This window comes from Anabrus simplex, chromosome 4 (assembly GCF_040414725.1).
Source record: "Anabrus simplex isolate iqAnaSimp1 chromosome 4, ASM4041472v1, whole genome shotgun sequence".
NCBI classification, from domain to species: Eukaryota; Metazoa; Arthropoda; class Insecta; order Orthoptera; family Tettigoniidae; genus Anabrus; species Anabrus simplex.
Window position 1 is genome coordinate 387479659 of NC_090268.1, and position 19662 is coordinate 387499320.

Sequence of the window (19662 nt, forward strand, 5' to 3'; positions counted from 1 at the left end):
AATTCCTCCGTCGGCAGCCCTAAAGATGGTATTCCGTCATTTCTCATTTTCACGCCAGACTGTATCTTAATTAAGACCACGGCCGCTACCTTCCCAATTATATCCCTTTCCCAGCCTTGTCTCGCCGAAAACCTCCGATGCGTTAGTGCGACGTTAAATCACTAGCAAACAAAACAAAAAAACAAAACAAAAAAAAAACAACCTTCAACTACGTCACCACTCTGAGGAATGTCGGGCCTTTCCCGGCGCAAGTACTGCTCAAGGGCCCATTCAGGTTCCTGTTTCCATAATTCGATGTTTATAAATGACTGATTGACTAATAATTTATTATACTAGACGAGAGAGAGTGAGAGAGAAGGAGTCATGCCTTGCAGGAAAATTCTTGCTCTTGTAGTGACACCAAACCATTAATTAACACTTGAGGAAACACACGTAGGTTGGTTGTTGTAATTGAGAATTTCACCTTCTGGAACAACAGCTATTTGCAGTCAGTCGACACTAAGTATTCAGAAAGTGGGTGGCCTTCAGCGAATAATAATAATAACAACACAGCAATGTGATAATATGACAATATTACACCACACCACAGCACACGCTTTAAGACAAGGCCGCAAGCCGAAAGCGTACCTGTACGAGAAGGAAAAACACATTTTCTTCCACTTATTATAAGAGCCTGTCGGGGCAGATACGACATTTTATCTTCGTCATTGGCAATCACTCGCAAGCGGGTGTGATAGTCTTCCTACTGATGGGTTTTCAGATGGCTTACAACCACGTTCGCGATGTGCACACTCTACTACAATTGTGACTGACAAATATTGAGGATTTAGTTGGTAACTGGCTGTTATTACTCAGAATTTCTTTACTATTCCTCCTAGAGAGCTGTTCCTTGCAGGGTGATTCTCTACTCTTCCAATAGTGTCATCAGTAGAGTCCGGATTATTAGGTTCTGATAGGTTAGAATGCAAATATACTTTAGCCAGTAACAAGTATACCCTACACTGTACAACGGTTATGCTATGAGATTTGCATAGATATTAGGAGTACAGCCTATAGAACTCCTTGAATTGATGCTACTCTTCCTACATTATGGTACAACGGGTTGCATGACACTTCCTACAAATCAAATTACTTTGCATTCTAACCTCTCACCACCTAAAAATCCGAGGTCTAGTCATCAGTTAAGGATGCCACTTCTCCAAGTTGGGTGGTCCAGAGAGCATGTTTCCGAATTGTCAATAAGCATGTTACGCTAGTTTATGGTGGATTTGAGGCAATCTTCTCCTTCGAATGAGGTAGCTACCTTTGCTTAGTTTGGGCTATATTTCTTGTTTTGGGACACATTGATCGGGAATGCTGGCTGTGTATCCAATCTAGCGAAGTTGACGTTTGGCTGGGATTGCTCATACAATCGGCCTCCTACAGAATGCTGACATTTGTCCTGCTAGGTAATTCTCAAGATGTTTCTGAAGCCATCTTTGGTGGAAGATTTCAAGTATATTTAAGTGGCACCTGTATGTAGTTATGTCTCACATCCATATAAAAGAGGCGAGATTACAACGAATTCGTGCACGAGAAATATGGTGACGCTATTGATGTAAATGATTATTGAAAACTCTGATTCCTAGCCTCCCAAATATTACTGGACAAGGTGGTGACAAGCATCCTCTTTTGGCTTTTACAAGACAGATGCCTTCGTAAATATTGAGCATATTTTGTAGAAATTGTTTAGTGACTACTATGTCTCTTGCTCGAACGTGAACTACTGGAGCTGGCTGGTTTGAGAATTTAGTCTTCTGAACGTTCATGTTAAGTTCCTACTTTTGATATCTCTGTGAGATAGAATTCAGTGTGTCCTGAAGTTCTTCCTCATACTGTGACTGTATTGAAAAATTCCCGCCATCATACAATACGACACATGATTGCGACCTCGCTGAGGGATCACGGTTTCACGGTGCACGAAGAGGTCTCTGGCCTAGCTACCGACGGGAGTAACAGGCGTATTGACATGATAGCCTTTCAACCAGCTAGCAAGCAAGGACTAATCGTAGATCCCACGAGACGCTTCGAGTCGCACGTTGGCCAGGCCGAAGAGGTGGACGCCGAAAAGAACTCAATTTACCAGCCAACTGTAAACTACTATAAAGATAAATATCACCTAGACAATATTTCCGTCCATGGACTCATGATCGGAGCTCGAGGCACAATCCCTAAATTTATTGTACAGCTATGGGATTCTCTCGGTCTCAGCCGGACACGACATGGTTCAGTGACCATACTCCGTAATCATCTATATAACATCTGAAGAACCGTATTGCAAATTTATTCCTGAGCTTTGTGGCGATTTTTCTACCTGGCCCACTAGCAAAGTCAACAGTAACTTAGAAGACAAAATACTGTGTAGTCGACATACTTTGGGGAAAGTTGTAATAATAATAATAATAATAATAATAATAATAATAATAATAATAATAATAATAATAATAATAATAATAATAATAATAATAATAAATTGTCATCTGAATACTGCAGCTCCATGATAATTTTTTTAATTTCTTACAATTGGCTTTATGTTACTCCGACGCAGATAGATCTTATGACGACAATGGGAGAGGAAACGCATAGAAGTGGGAAGGAAGCGGCCGTGGCATTAATTAAGATACAGCCCCAGCATATGCCCGGTGTGTAAATGTAAAATCACGGAAAACCATCTTCAGGGCTGCCGACAGTGGGGTTCGAACCCACTATCTCCCGGATGCAAGCTCACAGCTGCGCGACCCTTACTGCACGGCCAACTCGCCCGGTTGATGGGATAGGAAATGGCTAGGAGTGGGAAAGCGGCCGTGGCATTAATTAAGATACAGCCCCAGCATTTGCCCGGTGTGTAAATGTAAAATCCGGAAAACCATCTTCGAGGCTGCCGACAGTGGGGTTCCAACCCGCTATCATCCAAATGCAAGCTAACAGCTGCGCGCCCCCAACCGCACGGCCAACTCATTCAATGATTAAAAAAATAGTGTCCATATTTATTCATATTTCCGAGTATAGCATATATATGGGGAAAATTCACATGTATTTACATACGTGTAATTTAACATTTAAATTTTAAATTTCCATATTTCACCGTTTAAGATTCTTGTGAGAAAATAGTGGTTCCCACTAATTTGTGTGATGCTGAGTTTCACATTTGAACCCACTGCTTCACAAATAGGCAGTATTCATTCAAAGATTAGGACGAAACAATGTGTAGTTTTAATAATAATAATAATAATAATAATAATAATAATAATAATAATAATAATAATAATAATAATAATAATAATAATGTTATTGGCGTTACGTCCCACTAACTACTTTTTCAGTTTTCGGAGACGCGGAGGTGCCGGAATTTTGTTCCGCAGGAGTTCTTTCATGTGCCAGTAAATCTACCGACACGAGGCTGTCCTTTCTGAGCACCTTCAAATACCACCGGACTGAACCAGGATCGAGCCTGCCAATTTGGGGTCAGAAGGCCAGCGCCTCAACCATCTGAGCCACTCAGCCTGGCATGTGTAGTTTTAAATACTGTAATACTCATGTCAAATAGGCAAAACACTTGTTATTTTCATTAGAAGATTATGCAATACTGAACCCTTTTTCTTAGAAGTAGGAAAATTAGATACGATACTGATATGCTTCCCATTATTTTGCATCATTTTGGAAAAAATCGGACACTTCATATTTTGGAAACCGTTAGCCCAATTTATGTACATATTTAGCCATTGTTCATTACATATACGATGGCTGTAAATACAGCAGTGACAATATTGACAGAATGCAATATTTAATGAACTAAGAAGTACAATTGCACTACATAAATTCAGTGTAGCCATCCGCAAAGTGTGTTACCTTTTGCCAAGTGGCGGGAAGCCGTCGGGGACCGTTGGCAAGGCGTTCTCTGTTGATGACTTTGATGCCAGGTCAGGAAATCGGCGGCCTCGGAGGCGTTTCTTCAAGCACGGAAACAGGTCGAAGTCACAACGACTATGTCTGGTGAGTACGGGGGGTGTTCTAAGACCTAATGCCACCGCTGTAACACGAGTTTGGCATAGTTTACGACATTACAATGCGCCACGTCATGCAACACGAAAGGGCGATCGTCTCCCAATAAACGTGGATGCTTGCGCCGTATAGCCGGATGCAGATGCTGCTCAAGAAATCAGCATTAGTAGGTCACTGTTGACTGTTTGTCCCTCACGCACAGCGTGCAAAAAAATTACACCCTCGTGTGAGTACGCCACAATCAGCATAACCTTCACCTGACTGGGTTTCTGTCGATATTTCTGTGGATGTGGCCGAACCTGGACGATGCTGTTGGGGATATCACTTGTAAATAAAATACTGAATCACTTCACTTCGTTACGGCTGGCATTTTTTAAGTATTACTTACCAGAATCCAGTACAAAGAGATTACATATTCAAGTACACATATTCCCCGATAGTGTGTGTATGAGTCCTTTACTTTGAATCTCCAACATCCTCCCCACCCTGGTCTATCTCGAGGGGGATGACCAGCTGGACAGGCCGTGTCACATGGTTTCCGTCCGAGGTGCGAAGGATAACCGTTCTAGTTCTCCCGTCACGTCCTTCTCGCAATTCTTCGACCCGTGCTTTATTCCACATGTGCCTTGGGCACGTATCCTCTTGTAGTAAAACTACGTCACCGACGCTGATTCTTGACCCGTGGTCTCTGGGCTGGCGAACTTCGTGAAAATTCCGTAATCGTAGCAAATACTCTTTACTCCAAGGCTTCCAGAAGTCGTCAGTCATTCGCTGGAGTAGTCTGAAGGTTCTAACAAGGTCTCGCCTAGGTGGTTCTGGTCCAGTAGGTATCGTGGTGAGTCGATCGCCAACGAGGAAGTGGGCTGGAGTCAATGCACCACCATTGTCATCATATTGCGTTAAGGGTCTTGTGTTTAATACGGCTTCTATGCTGGTCAAAACAGTCCGTAGCCCTTCGTCATCAACAGTGGAACGTCCAAGTATTTTCCGTAGACATCGCTTGGTGGGGCCGATCAGTCTTTCCCACCATCGGATGTTGGAGATTCGAAGTAAAGGACTCATACACACTCTATCGGGGAATATGTGTACTTGAATATGTAATCTCTTTGTACTGGATTCTGGTAAGTAATAATTATAAAAATGCCAGCCGTAACGAAGTGAAGTGATTCAGTATTTTATTTACAAGTGATATCCCCAACATTTATGAGTCCTTTACTTTGAATTTCCAACAGATGCTATTCATTGGATTGACGCTCGTAGGTTCCTGCCAACTTCTAATCAATGGCGACAATACGCCGCAGAAGTGCGTTTCCTTCGTTGCGGTGTTTGTCCAGGTGGATGTCAGTCAGTTCATAACGGTGCCATTTCTACACGATGGTGAGTCGATTTGGAACCCAACGGGACGCAATTTTCCTCATTTTAAAACATTTCGTCAGTATGTGCCATACTTCGTTATGACTTGATACCAACCTCTACGGATAATTCCCGGACAGTCCATCGACGGTCTATGGAAACGAGGCCACTCACGATGTCAATCTGATCTTGAGGAATGGACCGCCGACCTGTGTGTTGTAAATACGTCGTCTCATTCCGACCCACAAGAAATGCCTTCAGCCGTCCTACACGGTCATGCATTCCCGCTACGGGCTTCATGTAAGCCTCGATAATATTCTGAAGTTTTTTTGCCATGGGCAACTTCAATTTTAATCCACGAACTCTGATCACCTTTTTAAAACATGCTTTAGGTCGGTGAAATCGATACACTTCACTTCAAAGCAGGCGCGGCTCCATAATACGATCTGCAGAGCTGCAGAACTACCACAATGAAAGCTATACAGTAATATTTAGCGATTAGCGATTCCATCCTTCATATTGAGTGTTTATATCGAGCCAACCCATACAGCTGCTGGTGATCTGGCAACCCTGTTTAGATCTGTGAACGAGAAAACATTAACAGAGCACACTTAACTACAGCTTTCTTTCCGATAGGTGGCTAACGGTCACCCATAAGGTTCTGTATGAACTGCACGCCTTGCAGTACGTCTGACCTATTCCCGTGACCATACAGTTAGTAAATAATACACTAGACAGCGCCACCGTCCGTGAGAGAATCGCTGCAGCTAGCGAGCATGTTGAAATCTCAGCTGTTGGGAAAAGCTCCCTCCATTGTACTCATCAGTGTAAATAGAGAACTTAAACCGTGTGGATATTGATATGGTTTAAAATTCTTACATGTCATCATTCTCAGATAATACAGTATAGTTGTGATGCTTCTGTTCAGTAGAAAGAAAGCTCAAACAGCTTAAATGCAGGATAAATGCGTGATAAAAGATGACGGTTGTGATTAAGTAACACAAAATCAATTTACTGTCCAGGTTCAGTCTTCAATCAATGTACCTTATGATTGGGGGTATGTATATTTTTCTATCTTTGGTGTAAATGATCAGGACTTCAAATTGTATCCAACGACCGGAAACATTCTCTCTCGTACGAAATGAATGAGCGAGTTCTTAGACCTACAAGTAATCATGACTATATTTCTCCGTAATGGTAGTGAATTCTTCCGAGTTAGGTGGTCATGAAAATGAAAGCAGAAACGCTAGTACCATCAGATGATGTTCCCCGTCCATTAAAGAAAGCCGGCTGCCAAAGATGTATGCAGGTCTCGGAGCCTTTGTAAATATGAATGTGACGATAGGTCAACATTTTTCGATAAGGGGAAGAGGGGCTTTATTTTTTGCAGCTTTTTAATTGTTGTTTTTTGTACACATTTATATTGTCGATGTCCCTCGAAATCGGGGTCTTACAAATTGAGATAAACGTCTATCGGTATTATTTCGGTATATTTTCGAGAACTGCACACTGATAGGACATGGAGTAAAGCGTTTTCGCGGGGTTGGAGGACGGATTCACACGAGCTCAGCTGACACTTTCCGCATGCAATATGAATTTAGATTTGTCTATTACACTTACTGCAATGGACTGGGGTCACAGAGCAGAACCACCAACATTATTCAGCACGAGCCGCCACTGCTTCAAAGCCACACAGCAACAACACCCCCAACTGGATGCACGTCAAATGCACACTGCACATCGATAACAGCGCTACCTGACAGTTCCTATATCCAATTTCCTCATGCGCGATCTTCTGCGAGTGTCTCAACTACTTTGCCACTACTATATTCACAACCTTCGTGTATCCTAACGTTGTTTATAACTGTTTATACTGCATAGTCAATTAACCCAGCATTTAGGATGCGAGAAATCAATTTTTGTATTTTTAAAATTCATTGCCATTGTATATTCGTCTTGCTGACTTGAAGAAGATGATAACGAGAAAGTAGAACTCTCAAAAAATTTGAGACTCGAGGTAATTTCTCAAGAGTAAATTTAGCCTCTCTCTCTGGGTTCACTGATCCTCTTATCGCCTCGACGAAAACGATAATTGGACATCGTTACTGCTACATTTGTATGGGTCGTGCGACCACAATAGAAAGCAACGACAATTGCACGACGACAGATCACAAGAAATGGAGCTCTTTGATGTCACTCCAATTTGCGAGCTAAACATCTGAATATGATCTCGTATTGAAGATACTACGAACCATTGTGTTGTAATACACTTCTTAGCTATTCAACAATTTGTACCAGTGACAGCAGCTTCACTATAACGACAAAATTCTCTCAATCGATATTCATGAATATTTAATTGATAATTGCCATCTTTAATATTACAGAAGTGGTGAAGTCACTATATTATCTTAATCATGTAGATTTACCGCAATGGTCGAAATTAAGAATAAACACATTTGATGATGTTTATTCTTGTTTACTAAACGGGCCTGACATCTGAGTCATCGGCCCCTAATGGTACACGGTGAAACAAAGTGTAATAATAAGAATTACAATTTAAAAATGTATCCACTGACTAGAATTTAGAACAAATGATGATGCAAAATGATTATGAATGTAAAATAATCAGTTGATCTAATTCGAAATGCCTTATTTTATATAATGTTGTAAATCAAGATTAAAATCACTGAGTTTCTAGGGCAGATAGTTAGGTTCCGGGTGACATTTCAATCACCGCCTGTGCATGAGGGCGATAGAATACAGCTACGGTATCACCTACCTATTGTAAAACATTCAAATTAAAAAAATACATTAACAGTCATAAAAATCAACTATGCAGAGTCAATATATAAAAAGCAGTTACCATGGAAGTAAAAATTAAAAGCAGATAGAAAACTCACTTTTATATACGAAAAAAATACACGGTACTACCCGTCATAAAACTGATGACGAGGTCTACTGACTGCACGTATTCTCCAAACATTTGAATACCATGACTGTTGGTTGTGAATATTGCTTTAAGAGGAAGTAAAACTTGGCAACCATCCTCTCAGTACTAATCAAAGGGAAAATGGAAGAAGTCCGACACTTGGAAAAAAGGTATCGGCAAAAGGAAGGGAACTGCATGAAAATCAAAGACTCCCTAGACATTGAAAACTTAATAGTCTCGGGGTCGGAAAAGAACAATATTTGTTGGTCATAAATAAATGCCCTTGTTTTTCTCTTGAATTTAATTGCGTATATTTCTCGGAATTTCATTGAGAGGTTGGGTAGTTAGTCTCTTATAAGAGTTATTAATTCTTGGATTCAGTGACCACCAAACAATAATTTACGACAAACTCAAGCATAGTTTCGTCGTTATAGCAACGCGATCCCTCTGGAGGCCACCTCCGATATTTTCTGGAAGAAATGAGTGAGTCAGGCCGGAGACCTCCCAGTCGGCGTGAGGATATGTGATCGCCTCTCTAGTGCTTTTCGCCTGGTGTCTCCGTGGATTTTCAGGAAGGCGACACTAGAATCTTCGCACTTGCGCCGCACCCCGAAGATACTATTATTTTATCACCGTGTTGACTACATAAAAACCTCGCGATCAGGTTGTTGTCGTAGAGTAGTGCTGTCGTTGTTTAGTTGTTATTGGAGAAGAGTGCTCTGTAGTAGTTGATTTAATGCTGTATTATTGTCTTGCTGAGTGATAAGTGTTAATTAGTTCAATGTGTGGGGCAGTCACGTGAGTTGGTAGTGCAAGGTATCGGTCTTGTCTGGAGTCGAGCCAAGTGAACGTCATCGTGCGTCGTGGTAGGTAATGCTTGTATGTTCGAACCCATCTGCGTGGAATTTCTATGTGAAGTGATTGGTGCGTGTAAAGCCAAGTGAAAGACGAGAACTGTCAATCAAAATAACGGAAGGATAGCCCGTCTCCATTGTGAGGAGAATGAAATTTTGTTAATGACCACTGATTAGCGAAGTGTTGTCATTCACTGTCAAGTATCGTTGTGTGTGTGTGTGTGTGTGTGTACTGATTGGGTCATTCTAAATTAAATTAGACCGAGCTCGATAGCTGCAGTCGCTTAAGTGCGGCCAGTATCCAGTATTCGGGAGATAGTAGGTTCAAACCCCACTGTCGGCAGCCCTGAAAATGGTTTTCCGTGGTTTCCCATTTTCACACCAGGCAAATGCTGGGGCTGTACCTTAATTAAGGCCACGGCCGCTTCCTTCCCACTCCTAGCCCATTCCTGTCCCATCGTCGCCATAAGATCTATCTGTGTCGGTGCGACGTAAAGCAACTAGCAAAAAAAAAAAATTAAATTAGTGCAATAAAACAGTCAATATTTTATTCGTAACTCTCCAATGTCCGATTTTACAACGAAGGTTGGGCACGCTCATCACTATTGCGCCATCTGACTTTGAAAGCTATGTGGGTAGACTCCTTGTGCCATCCTCTTTTGAACTCGGTTAATAATTTAGACCCCTAATTTTTATGCAGTGTGTCGCCTAGGCCGCTCTTCCGTAATGTAGTGAGAGTAACATAAATTCTAGGTGTTGAGATGGACCGAACCCCTAATGTTTATGCAAAGCTTACAACATAACCGTTGTGCAGAATAGACTATACCACACTTGTTATTCGCTTCAGTAACATAAAAATCCTTGCTCTAGGTTATTATATATTTGCTACCTGTTATCATTTCTGAATTATTGAAAATGACTAACTTTTTTTAGATAAATAAGTTATGGCGAGACCTAGTACTAGAATGAAACGGACAGCGGACTCCCCGCTAGACGTATTCTACGTTATATCATCTTTGAGTTACATAAACAGTGATAGTAATGCATTTCCCATTGAAGTACATGATACAGGTTATGCAGGTTTCGTTAAGGTTAAGAAATGTATCTTCAAAATCATTGTTCACCAAATTTTAGTTGTTGCTTTTCGTCTGTGAGGTATTATTAACCTTTCTTGTCTTTTTAGAGGTGGAGTGTGGAAGGGCCGAGAGTGGATCCACGACGTCGGGTGACTTGGATGGCGGCGACGCCGAGTGTGAGGAGCCTCAGGACGAAGTGAAGCCCCGCAAGATTCGGCGCAGTCGTACCACCTTTACAACGTACCAACTGCACCAGCTGGAGCGCGCCTTCGAAAAGACGCAGTACCCGGACGTGTTTACGAGGGAGGAGCTGGCCATGAGGCTGGATCTGAGCGAGGCGCGCGTACAGGTTAGTTTTATAGCGTCATTAACGCAGCTACTGTGATTATTACGCCATTCTCCCAGCCGATTGACATCGGTTCGATTCCCGGTGTCTTAATGGAGGATATACATCTTGGTTTAAGAATTAGAATAGGGTGCACTGAGCCTCATGAGAGTGGGCGGAATAGACTGACCTTAAGATATTCAAAATATTTTTATATTTGAAAGTGCTAATAGAGATTTACTTTCTGGATACACCACTTACAGTAGATGTCCATCCAAATTCGTTCGTTATCTTCACACGAACCGCGAGGTGTAAATAACATGTCTGCCCGTTCCTCGGGGGTCATGGCACAATTCCCGCTCGTCCAATTATTTTAATTCTGAGCTGAAGCTGTATGTACCACACTGTTCGGTTTTGTATAGCATCTTTGCAATGAAAAACAAATAAACTTTCCTTAACTTGCGGCGGCTTGTAAGGTGGTGGTGGTGATTATTGTTTTAAGAGGAAGTACAACTAGGCAACCATCCTCTATATAACACTAATCAGAAGGAAAAAAGGAAGGGGTCCGACACTTCGAAAAATGAAGATATCGGCCAAAGGAAGACAAGGGCCACGAAGGGCGTGAAAATGAAAGACTCCCTAGCCCTCGCAAACCTAATAGCGTCGGGGTCGGAAAAGAACAAGAGTTGACCAAGGGAGGTCGGATAGGATAGATGAAAGTGAGCAGCCTGGCACAATTAAGTAGACGGCTTGTAAGGTACTGAGATACTAAGTTTGCAGACTACTTTTGTAATTTGTATTCCAAATTCGTCTCATTGAAACTGAAAAAGTGCATTTCCAAGATATTTGTATTATAAAATTTTTAATGTATTTTGACCATTTGATATTTGATATTTCAATCCAATTTTTTAACAAAATCTTCAATTTCCTGTCTTTGAAAAACAGGAGGACATTAATTTCATTTGTCAAACGTTGCAGAAATTTTAAATGGAAAAATTGAATGTGAAGAATTACTTACTTTCGTCTTCTTTACGTGCAGCAAGTAAAATCACTACGGCAAAAACTATTTTAATTCCCAAGATCTAGAATTCATCATTTTAATTCACCTTTAGTTATAATAATAATAATAATAACAATAATAATAATAATAATAATAATAATAATAAATTGCTTTACGTCCTACTAACTACTTTTACGGTTTTCGGAGACGCTGAGGTGCCGGAATTTTGTCTCGCAGGAGATCTTTTACGTTCTAGTAAGTCTACCGACAAAAATCTGATGTATTTGAGCACCTTCTAATACCACCGGACTGAGCCAAGATCGAACCTGCCAAGTTGGGGTCAGAAGGCCAGCACCTCAACCGTCTGAGCCAGTCAGCCCGTCGAGTTAAAATATTATCGGTTTATAATTCATTTGGTGCTAAAGTTGATTTATTCGCTGGCATTACATTGCTCAATAAGCAAATAAAAACCATTTTTACTAAATCGTAATCTTTATTAAATTCCTTTTTGTTGGAATATTGGGTATTCATAATGTATTTTGTTCTTTCTCTAATTCATTTAGTAATTTTCTATGGCTACTCTATAGTCTACAGTATTATGTTTTTCATTTGTAGTTTTAAATTAAAATTGTGTTCTTTTTATTATCTTCCTTTCCTTTTTCTTATCATTATTAGTTACTATTTTTATTATTATTTTTCTTTTGATGTATTTAGGGGTTGAATCTCATATGTCATGATGTCATGAAGGAACATAATTGGGCTCAGGCCTGTGTAATTTCATATTGTCAAATAAATAAATAAATAAATAAATAAATAAATAAATAAATAAATAAATGAAAGCAAAGCAAGGTCATCTCCGTACAGGCCATGAAGGCCATTGGAGGGGTGGAAGTTAAAGGCTTCCCCTATTCGTAACCTCGGCACGTGATGGGGTAGAGTGGTTAGCTCTACGCCCTCCCGCCTTTACCCCAAGAATTAACCTGGTACTCATTTTTGGTGTAGACTGAGTGAACCTCAGGGCCATATACACCTCCGGAAGTGGAAATCTCATTTCTTAAATTTTACGACTTCCTGACGGTGATTTAAACTCCGGGCGAACCGATCACGTCGTTCCCGCCTCGGCCAGGCAGCCCCTGAATTAATAAATAGTGACATAAAATATTCCGTCAGATCTCCGAAGTTAAACTCTGTACCTAAAGCATTATAAATACCAATCGTATAACCCTTTTCGTCACCAAAAGAATATCTAAACAAAATTTGATTTCTTTCAACTAGCTGGTGTACGGTAACTGTTTGTTTGAATTTATGAGGCGGTGGTTTTTATTGCCATCATTGCGAGCCCTAAAGATCTTTTTCCGTTATTTCCCAGTTTCATATCAGGCAAATGTTGGGGCTTTACCGCAATTACGATAACGGCACTACCATCCCAGTCTATCGCTTTCCCATTCCAGCCTCCTCGAAAAACCCACCTGCGTTAGTTTATTCTCAGAGTCTAGTGGCCAATTTAAATTACTCTAGAAGGATAGTTTGTCCTTGTAGTCTCACACATTGTTCTATCATTATCATTGTCCAGTTTACACAAGTTGATCGTCCTGGCGTAGTGATATTTAGAATCTAGCAAATGCTCTCGCAGTGTCCCTTTGAATGCATCTCCTTCCGCCTTCTTCCGACTGAAGGAAAAATGAAAAAATATACTTCGGGACAAAACATGAAAGCCTCAATTCCTGGAAGCGAGTTGGAAGCCAGCTGCTGTCAATCACACCCTGCACCCTGCTGAGTTAAACGAGATCTAAGTGGTACGTGTTTGGTGTGGAGAGGTTGTCAAACTACTTTTTTCCGCATTCTCTTCAGTCTTTACACTTTCTTTGTGTCGAGTGCAGTGGAAGATTTGGCAACTCCGGCTTCAGTAGGTGTAGTAACTCCTATAAGACCGAGCTCGATAGCTGCAGTCGCTGAAGTGCGGCCAGTATTCGGTATTCGGGAGATAGAGGGTTCGAACCCCACTGTCGGCAGGTTTTCCATGCTTTCCCATTTTTACACCAGGCAAATGCTGGTGCCGTACCCTAATTAAGTCCACGGCCGGTTCCTTCCTACTCCTAGCTCCTTCCTGACCAATCATCGCCGTAAGATCTATCTATGTCGGTGTATTTGTAAAAAAATATCCTATAAGCCGCTAATAGATACCGAGCTGCCGCGAGGTGGCATGTTTTATCCCCAAGTATATGTGGGTTTATGATCCACAGGATCGAATGTACACCGATCGGAAGTCAAAGAGGTAATGATCTTTTTCACTATAAGGACAAATGAATAGTGAATAACTATACATTCATTGGAGACGAGAGAATAAAGAACAAGAAACTAAAATAGCATAATAACGTAGTCCTGCGAAGGCTAAGTAGATCATGATGTTCCAGCACTACAGGCTGTATCTAAGTTATGCCGACAAAAAATTAGGGATACTCTTCGTGTTATATACAGAATTAAAGCCAGATACATAAAAAGAGCACCCTGAATCTCAAAGTTTTCAGCAAATCGACTTGTATACCAGCTAGCAGGAACATCTTCCTTCATAGAAGACCTGATGACAACTTATAATCTGACACAAACCCCGCTACCAAAAGGTTCCTGGACGAATGACTCCAGAAAACGACCCAGAATTCTTTAATACTCCCACCATGATGAATGGAAAGCAGCCAGTTTTGAACTACGTCACCTCTACATGAGAGGAGCAATTCACGGCTTTCATCACCGTATTTGTAATAAGAAATTTTTTCACCAGATATCAAACGCCTGTATTTGTGAAATCTGCGGCTCACATTGTTCACTATGTCAACTATTTGACTGCACACGAAGAACACTTCTTCTTTCTCATTGTGCAAAATATGAAACCTTGTACTGACAGTGAATTTCTCTATTTTTAAAATCATATGTACACATTGTGTTTAATATTAAATATTAATTAATAAATAACGATGGCGCAATCGAATTGGCGGGGAATATGTTTCTTTTCGAGAAGATGACGTTACTTTCGTGATTCAAATTGACGAACTCACCGTATTTGCTGTGTCAGAGCGCATACCGCTCCAAGCTGCTGTTCTTCAGGGAAGAGAGGTAAGTGGGGTAATACTGCTCTATGTGAATACACGAGTTTCTCATTCGTAGTAGGTTCATTTTCTCGAAAAGAAACATGTTCTCTGCCAATCTGATTGCGCCATCGTTCTTTACATAACAATATGAGCATCTCTGATTTTGGTTTTTGTCGTACAGTTCCGATACACCCTGTATTTCAGTCAGCTGCCATTGGTATAACGATTGATCCGGTGAGGGACAGAATGAAAATCAGAATTAATTCATCACTAAACATTGCCATTACGTGCCGTTTAGTGGCTGATACGATCACACTTCTAATAATAATGGGTTTTGCAAGTCCGGTTAGTTGGTTGAAAGAGGTCAGAGCTTTTCCATATCTTCTACGATTAATGGAACATGATTCCATTCCGGAGCATTTTATATTTTCATTTACACCCAAGCGAGCATAGATTATGCGACATAAATAATTTCCTAATTAAGTTCATTCGAATATGAGAACGGATGGTCTTTCTGAATAATATGAAGATCAACCAGTCCTTTGCTACTGTATGCCGTATCATTAGACATTTTATTTTTATTTTGTGAAGCATACATCATTCCTTTGAACGGGCTTGCAAATAGCTTGCTGTCGTTGAGCGATACACTATTAAAAATGGCCCTCAAAGGATTCTTTGGTCTAAGGTGGAACAGTTTGGATAATCTGCGTTAAGAGTGGGAGAAAATGTTCGGTTTCTGGATTAAACAGAAGTTGAATGCAGTAAGAGGATTTTGGGTAATTTAGTAACGTTCCTTTCGGCAGAGAGAGGTAGAAACATACACACACATAGAAATTAAATCAAATCTCACGTATGTGAATGTAGTTGCTGCTATCTGATCCTTGCTACGTAACAATTCCCCACCCTCATCCTCTTCGCCTTCTTCCTCCAATTACCCCGGAGCTCGTATTCAGGGTAATTTGCAACGACTACCGCTGTGAATTAGCGGGGCATTAGTCCAATTTTAATCCTCTTGGCTTGGTCGGGTGGTTGCATGTTGCGCGGGAGGAAGCCAGCAAACACTCCTAGATATGGTCTGGGCGTTCTCAACTGAAGTCACCACTTACAGTAGATGACGGAATATAGTTCTGGACACAACCATCTGATGTTCTAAGTGTTTTAGAAAGTGTCCCAGTTTAAGATGACCACTGAGGTATAGTATGGTCTTTTCTAACTGACATCAACCGCTTAGATGTTGGAATATAGTTCTGGAGGTAACCATTCGATGTTCCAAGTGTTTTAGAGGGTGTGTCACTTTAAGTTGACCACTGAGGTATAGTATAGTCATTTTCAACTGACATCAACCACTTAGGTGATGGAATATAGTTCTGCAGAAAACCATTCGATGTTATAAGTGTTTTACAGGATGTTTCAGTTTAAGTTGTCCACTGAGATATAGTAAGGACTTTCTCAACTGAAGTCAACCACTTACATTTTGGAATATAGTTCTCGAGACAAACATCAATTTTAGTTGACCACTTTTCTTCGTGTGGCTATTTCTAGCCGGGTGCAGCCCTTGTAAGGCAGACCCTCCGATGAGGGTGGGCGGAATCTGCCATGTGTAGGTAACTGCGTGTTATTGTAGTGAAGGATAGTGTTATGTGTGCTGTGTGAGTTGCAGGGATGTCGGGGACAGCACAAATACCCAGTCCCCGAGCCAAGGGAATTAACAATTTAAGGTTAAAATCTCAACACGGCCGGGAATCGAACCCAGGGCCCTCTGAATCGAAGAGCACTGCGCTGACCATTCAGCCAAGGAGCCGGACAGTTGACCACTGATGTATGGTATGGACGTTTTCAACTGAAGTCTCAAAAAAACTTACATATGGCATGGCCGTTACTTAAGTTACTTCTTGAGAAGGCCATTTAATATTTCTAGGAATAATGCAGGCTTTCTCAACTGAAGTTCACCCTTTAGGCTAATTAATATAGTTCTCGGAAAAAAGAATTGTAATACTCCGTAGGCCCATATTCACGAACTTCAGTGATGTTTGCTGTTATCTTAGACTTCAAAAACTTGGCTAATGTCTTTAACTCGGATAACGCTCACTTTTGTATTCACCACAGAATTTATTATTACGGTTTACCAAAACTAATTTTTCGTTTCGATCTAAAACTGATCCTTCAATTTTTCATACTGATCCAGGGGAAACAAATGACTACGTGCTGCCGCCATTATCGAAATGTAAGCACGTTTTTAATTACGATTTTTTGTTTGGAAATAACTTATCCCAAATTATGTGCGCTATTGACAAGAAACGAAGAAATAAGCCTAGTATTCTGTTTTAATAGGAGGAATCGTTATTGAATTTTGTGACAGAAAGCGAAAGAAGAAGAATACAAATTATAGCCTACACATTGTATATCGATGGCTTAGTGCACGAACATTGTATGTCCAAAAATCATGATTCTGAGAAAACTCAAAGGGGAAGTTTATGACGTTGCAGTTGCTTACGACAAATAATATAGCTGTAGCCAGTGTTACTGATCTGTATATTATTTCTTTGTAATTGTATTTCAATAACTGGACCACATTTTTGTGCATCAGTGAAGGAATTATTCAGTATGGAAGGTTGGGACATACAACAGTCGGCACTAACAATGTGAAAGAAAACTTCAAGGCACAAACGTTGTATTTCTCAAAGGAATTGATTTCGACATTCTTTTTCATTTATTATTAAATGATTTTATTTTCTTAATAAAATCACAAGATATGAATAGTAATTAATTAAATAAAGTTGAAAAATCACCGGAATAGAACCAGCTTTTCAGTGTTCAATAATCACTGTTCAGTTAAAAATATGTCTCAATGACGTTGCAAAACAGTGTCCAGGACATACAACATTTGTGCTTGAAATTTTCAACAGCAAAATAGTATGTCCGGACATACATTATCTGCGCCTTCAAGTGAAATGAAAACCAAATGGACATATCTAGGCTAAAGTTGTTATACAGGACATAGAACATTCGTGAAGTAGACTTGTTGATTTAACTACGACATGCAATATTTGCACCTTGTAAATAAGCATGTTCCCTATTATTTTGACGTACTATAATTGTGAATTAACTAATTCCAAACTGGCCATAAACGGACATACAATTTTTGTGCACTAAACCATCGATACTTCACTCAAAAATTCTTTATTTCTTCGTTAAAAATGATTCAGTCGTGAAGATATAAGCCTAAGCTATCATCGAAAATTCATCTTAGGCCTACCTCTGTGTTCGGAATTCGAGCTTATTTTCGATCATGGATAACACTGACAATGTTGAAACTACAGATAACCTAAAATATGTCTCAAATTCGGTGCCATAGTAGTTCTCAAAGTATGAAGCGCGTTCTTGTTACCCACCTAGGAGTTTTATTCTGGTCGTATTCCTCATTGCTGTGATTATATCTTTCAGTTAAGAAATATGCCAGCCGTCTACGAGCTGTCATCTTGAAGGGCTATTTATTGTCTCGGATTTCCTATTTTACCGGTCAATCTTTTTTCGGTAAAATTTTAAACGGAGACGATACACGTTATTCGAAATAATATTGGCGAATAAAACTTTTAGTCGGCCACTGTGGTGCAGTGGTCAGTGTGATTAGCTGTCACCCCCGGAGGCCCGGGTTCGATTCCCGGCTCTGCCACGAAATTTGAAAAGTGGTACGAGGGCTGGAACGGGATCCACTCAACCTCGGGAGGTAAAATGAGTAGAGGTGGATTTGATTCCCACCTCAGCCATCCTGGAAGTGGTTTTCCGTGGTTTCCCCACTTTTCCTCAAGTCAAATGCTGGGATGGTACCTAACTTAAGGCCACGGCTGCTTCCTTCCCTCTTCCTTGTCTCTCTCTTCCAATTTTCCCACCCCCACAAGGCCCCTGTTCAGCATAGCAGGTGAGGCCTCCTGGGCAAGGTACTGGTCATCCTCCTTAGTTGTATCCCCCGACCAAATGTCTCACGCTCCAGGACACTGCCCTTGAGGCGGTGGAGGTGGGATCCCTCGCTGAGTCCGAGGGAAAAACCAACCCTGGAGGGTAAACAAATTTAGAAGAATAAGAATACAACTTTTAACTGTTATCTCGGTTTTCTTAGCTTTAAGCCAAGATAAAAGCTGTTACTCGCGTTGGGGAATGCGGGCTTGAATATGATACAGGATATTTCACCTGAACTTTCTGTACATAGGCTACCTATAGTTACAGGCATGATTTTTTCGCATTAACGATAAAGGCGACAAAAATATTTTGAAGCGATTTTGCGATATCTTTACCAATCATATGTTTCTGGTTAAGAAAATATGGATATTGTGTTCGCGAATTAAAGCGATAAGGCCATTTTAAAGCGAAATTCAATTCTTTCGCGATAAGCGCGATATTACAGCGAAATCTGTAGTGAATAACGAACTTGACATTCTGTTCCAAGATTATGTATGAAAAGAAAAGGAAGAGCGAAAAAAGATTCATCAACAGGAAAGAATTATATTATCATTACTGTTCTGGAAAATCTCTTTAAGACATGGCATCAAAGAAAAGGGGGTTGGCTCCAGGTTTCTTGCCAAACGAAATGTTTGGTATGTTGTTCTTATGGTTGCTGGTAATCCCACCCCAGCCTGTCTCCTCACGGCATTGTGCGATCCTGGAATCCCTAATGACGTCTACAAGCAGCACAATTGACTGGCGTATTTCGGTTTCGTGGGCTGGTAAAATTAAGAAAGTGATAACAGACAGTAGCGAAGATGTGTCGCCCGACAAGTGTTACGGTGCACAGCAGAGCTAAACAGTTCGCGAGTGAAGGTTTATACGTTTCGGAAAGCAATATTTTGATGTGTAAATTTTGTAATGTTCGTATTGAGTGGGAGAAAGAAGAACATTCAGAACGTAAATTTAGCACTCCAACAGTGAAACGGCAGGCAACAATAGAACCCTCATTAGATATGCAAAAGAAAGCTAAGAGTGAAAAAATAGAATTTATTCACT

The 19662-nt window shown here is 40.6% G+C and overlaps 1 protein-coding gene across 1 annotated transcript in view; it reads left to right on the top strand.

Annotated features, from left to right (window-relative positions):
- The window catches only part of LOC136872746 (retinal homeobox protein Rx1-like), a 144889-nt gene that overhangs the window by 84107 nt on the left and 41120 nt on the right, over positions 1 to 19662 (top strand). Inside the window, exon 3 of the mRNA XM_068227518.1 lies at positions 10361 to 10602. Coding sequence (XP_068083619.1) covers positions 10361 to 10602 — 242 coding nt within the window. The remainder of the gene's footprint in view (positions 1 to 10360; positions 10603 to 19662) is intronic.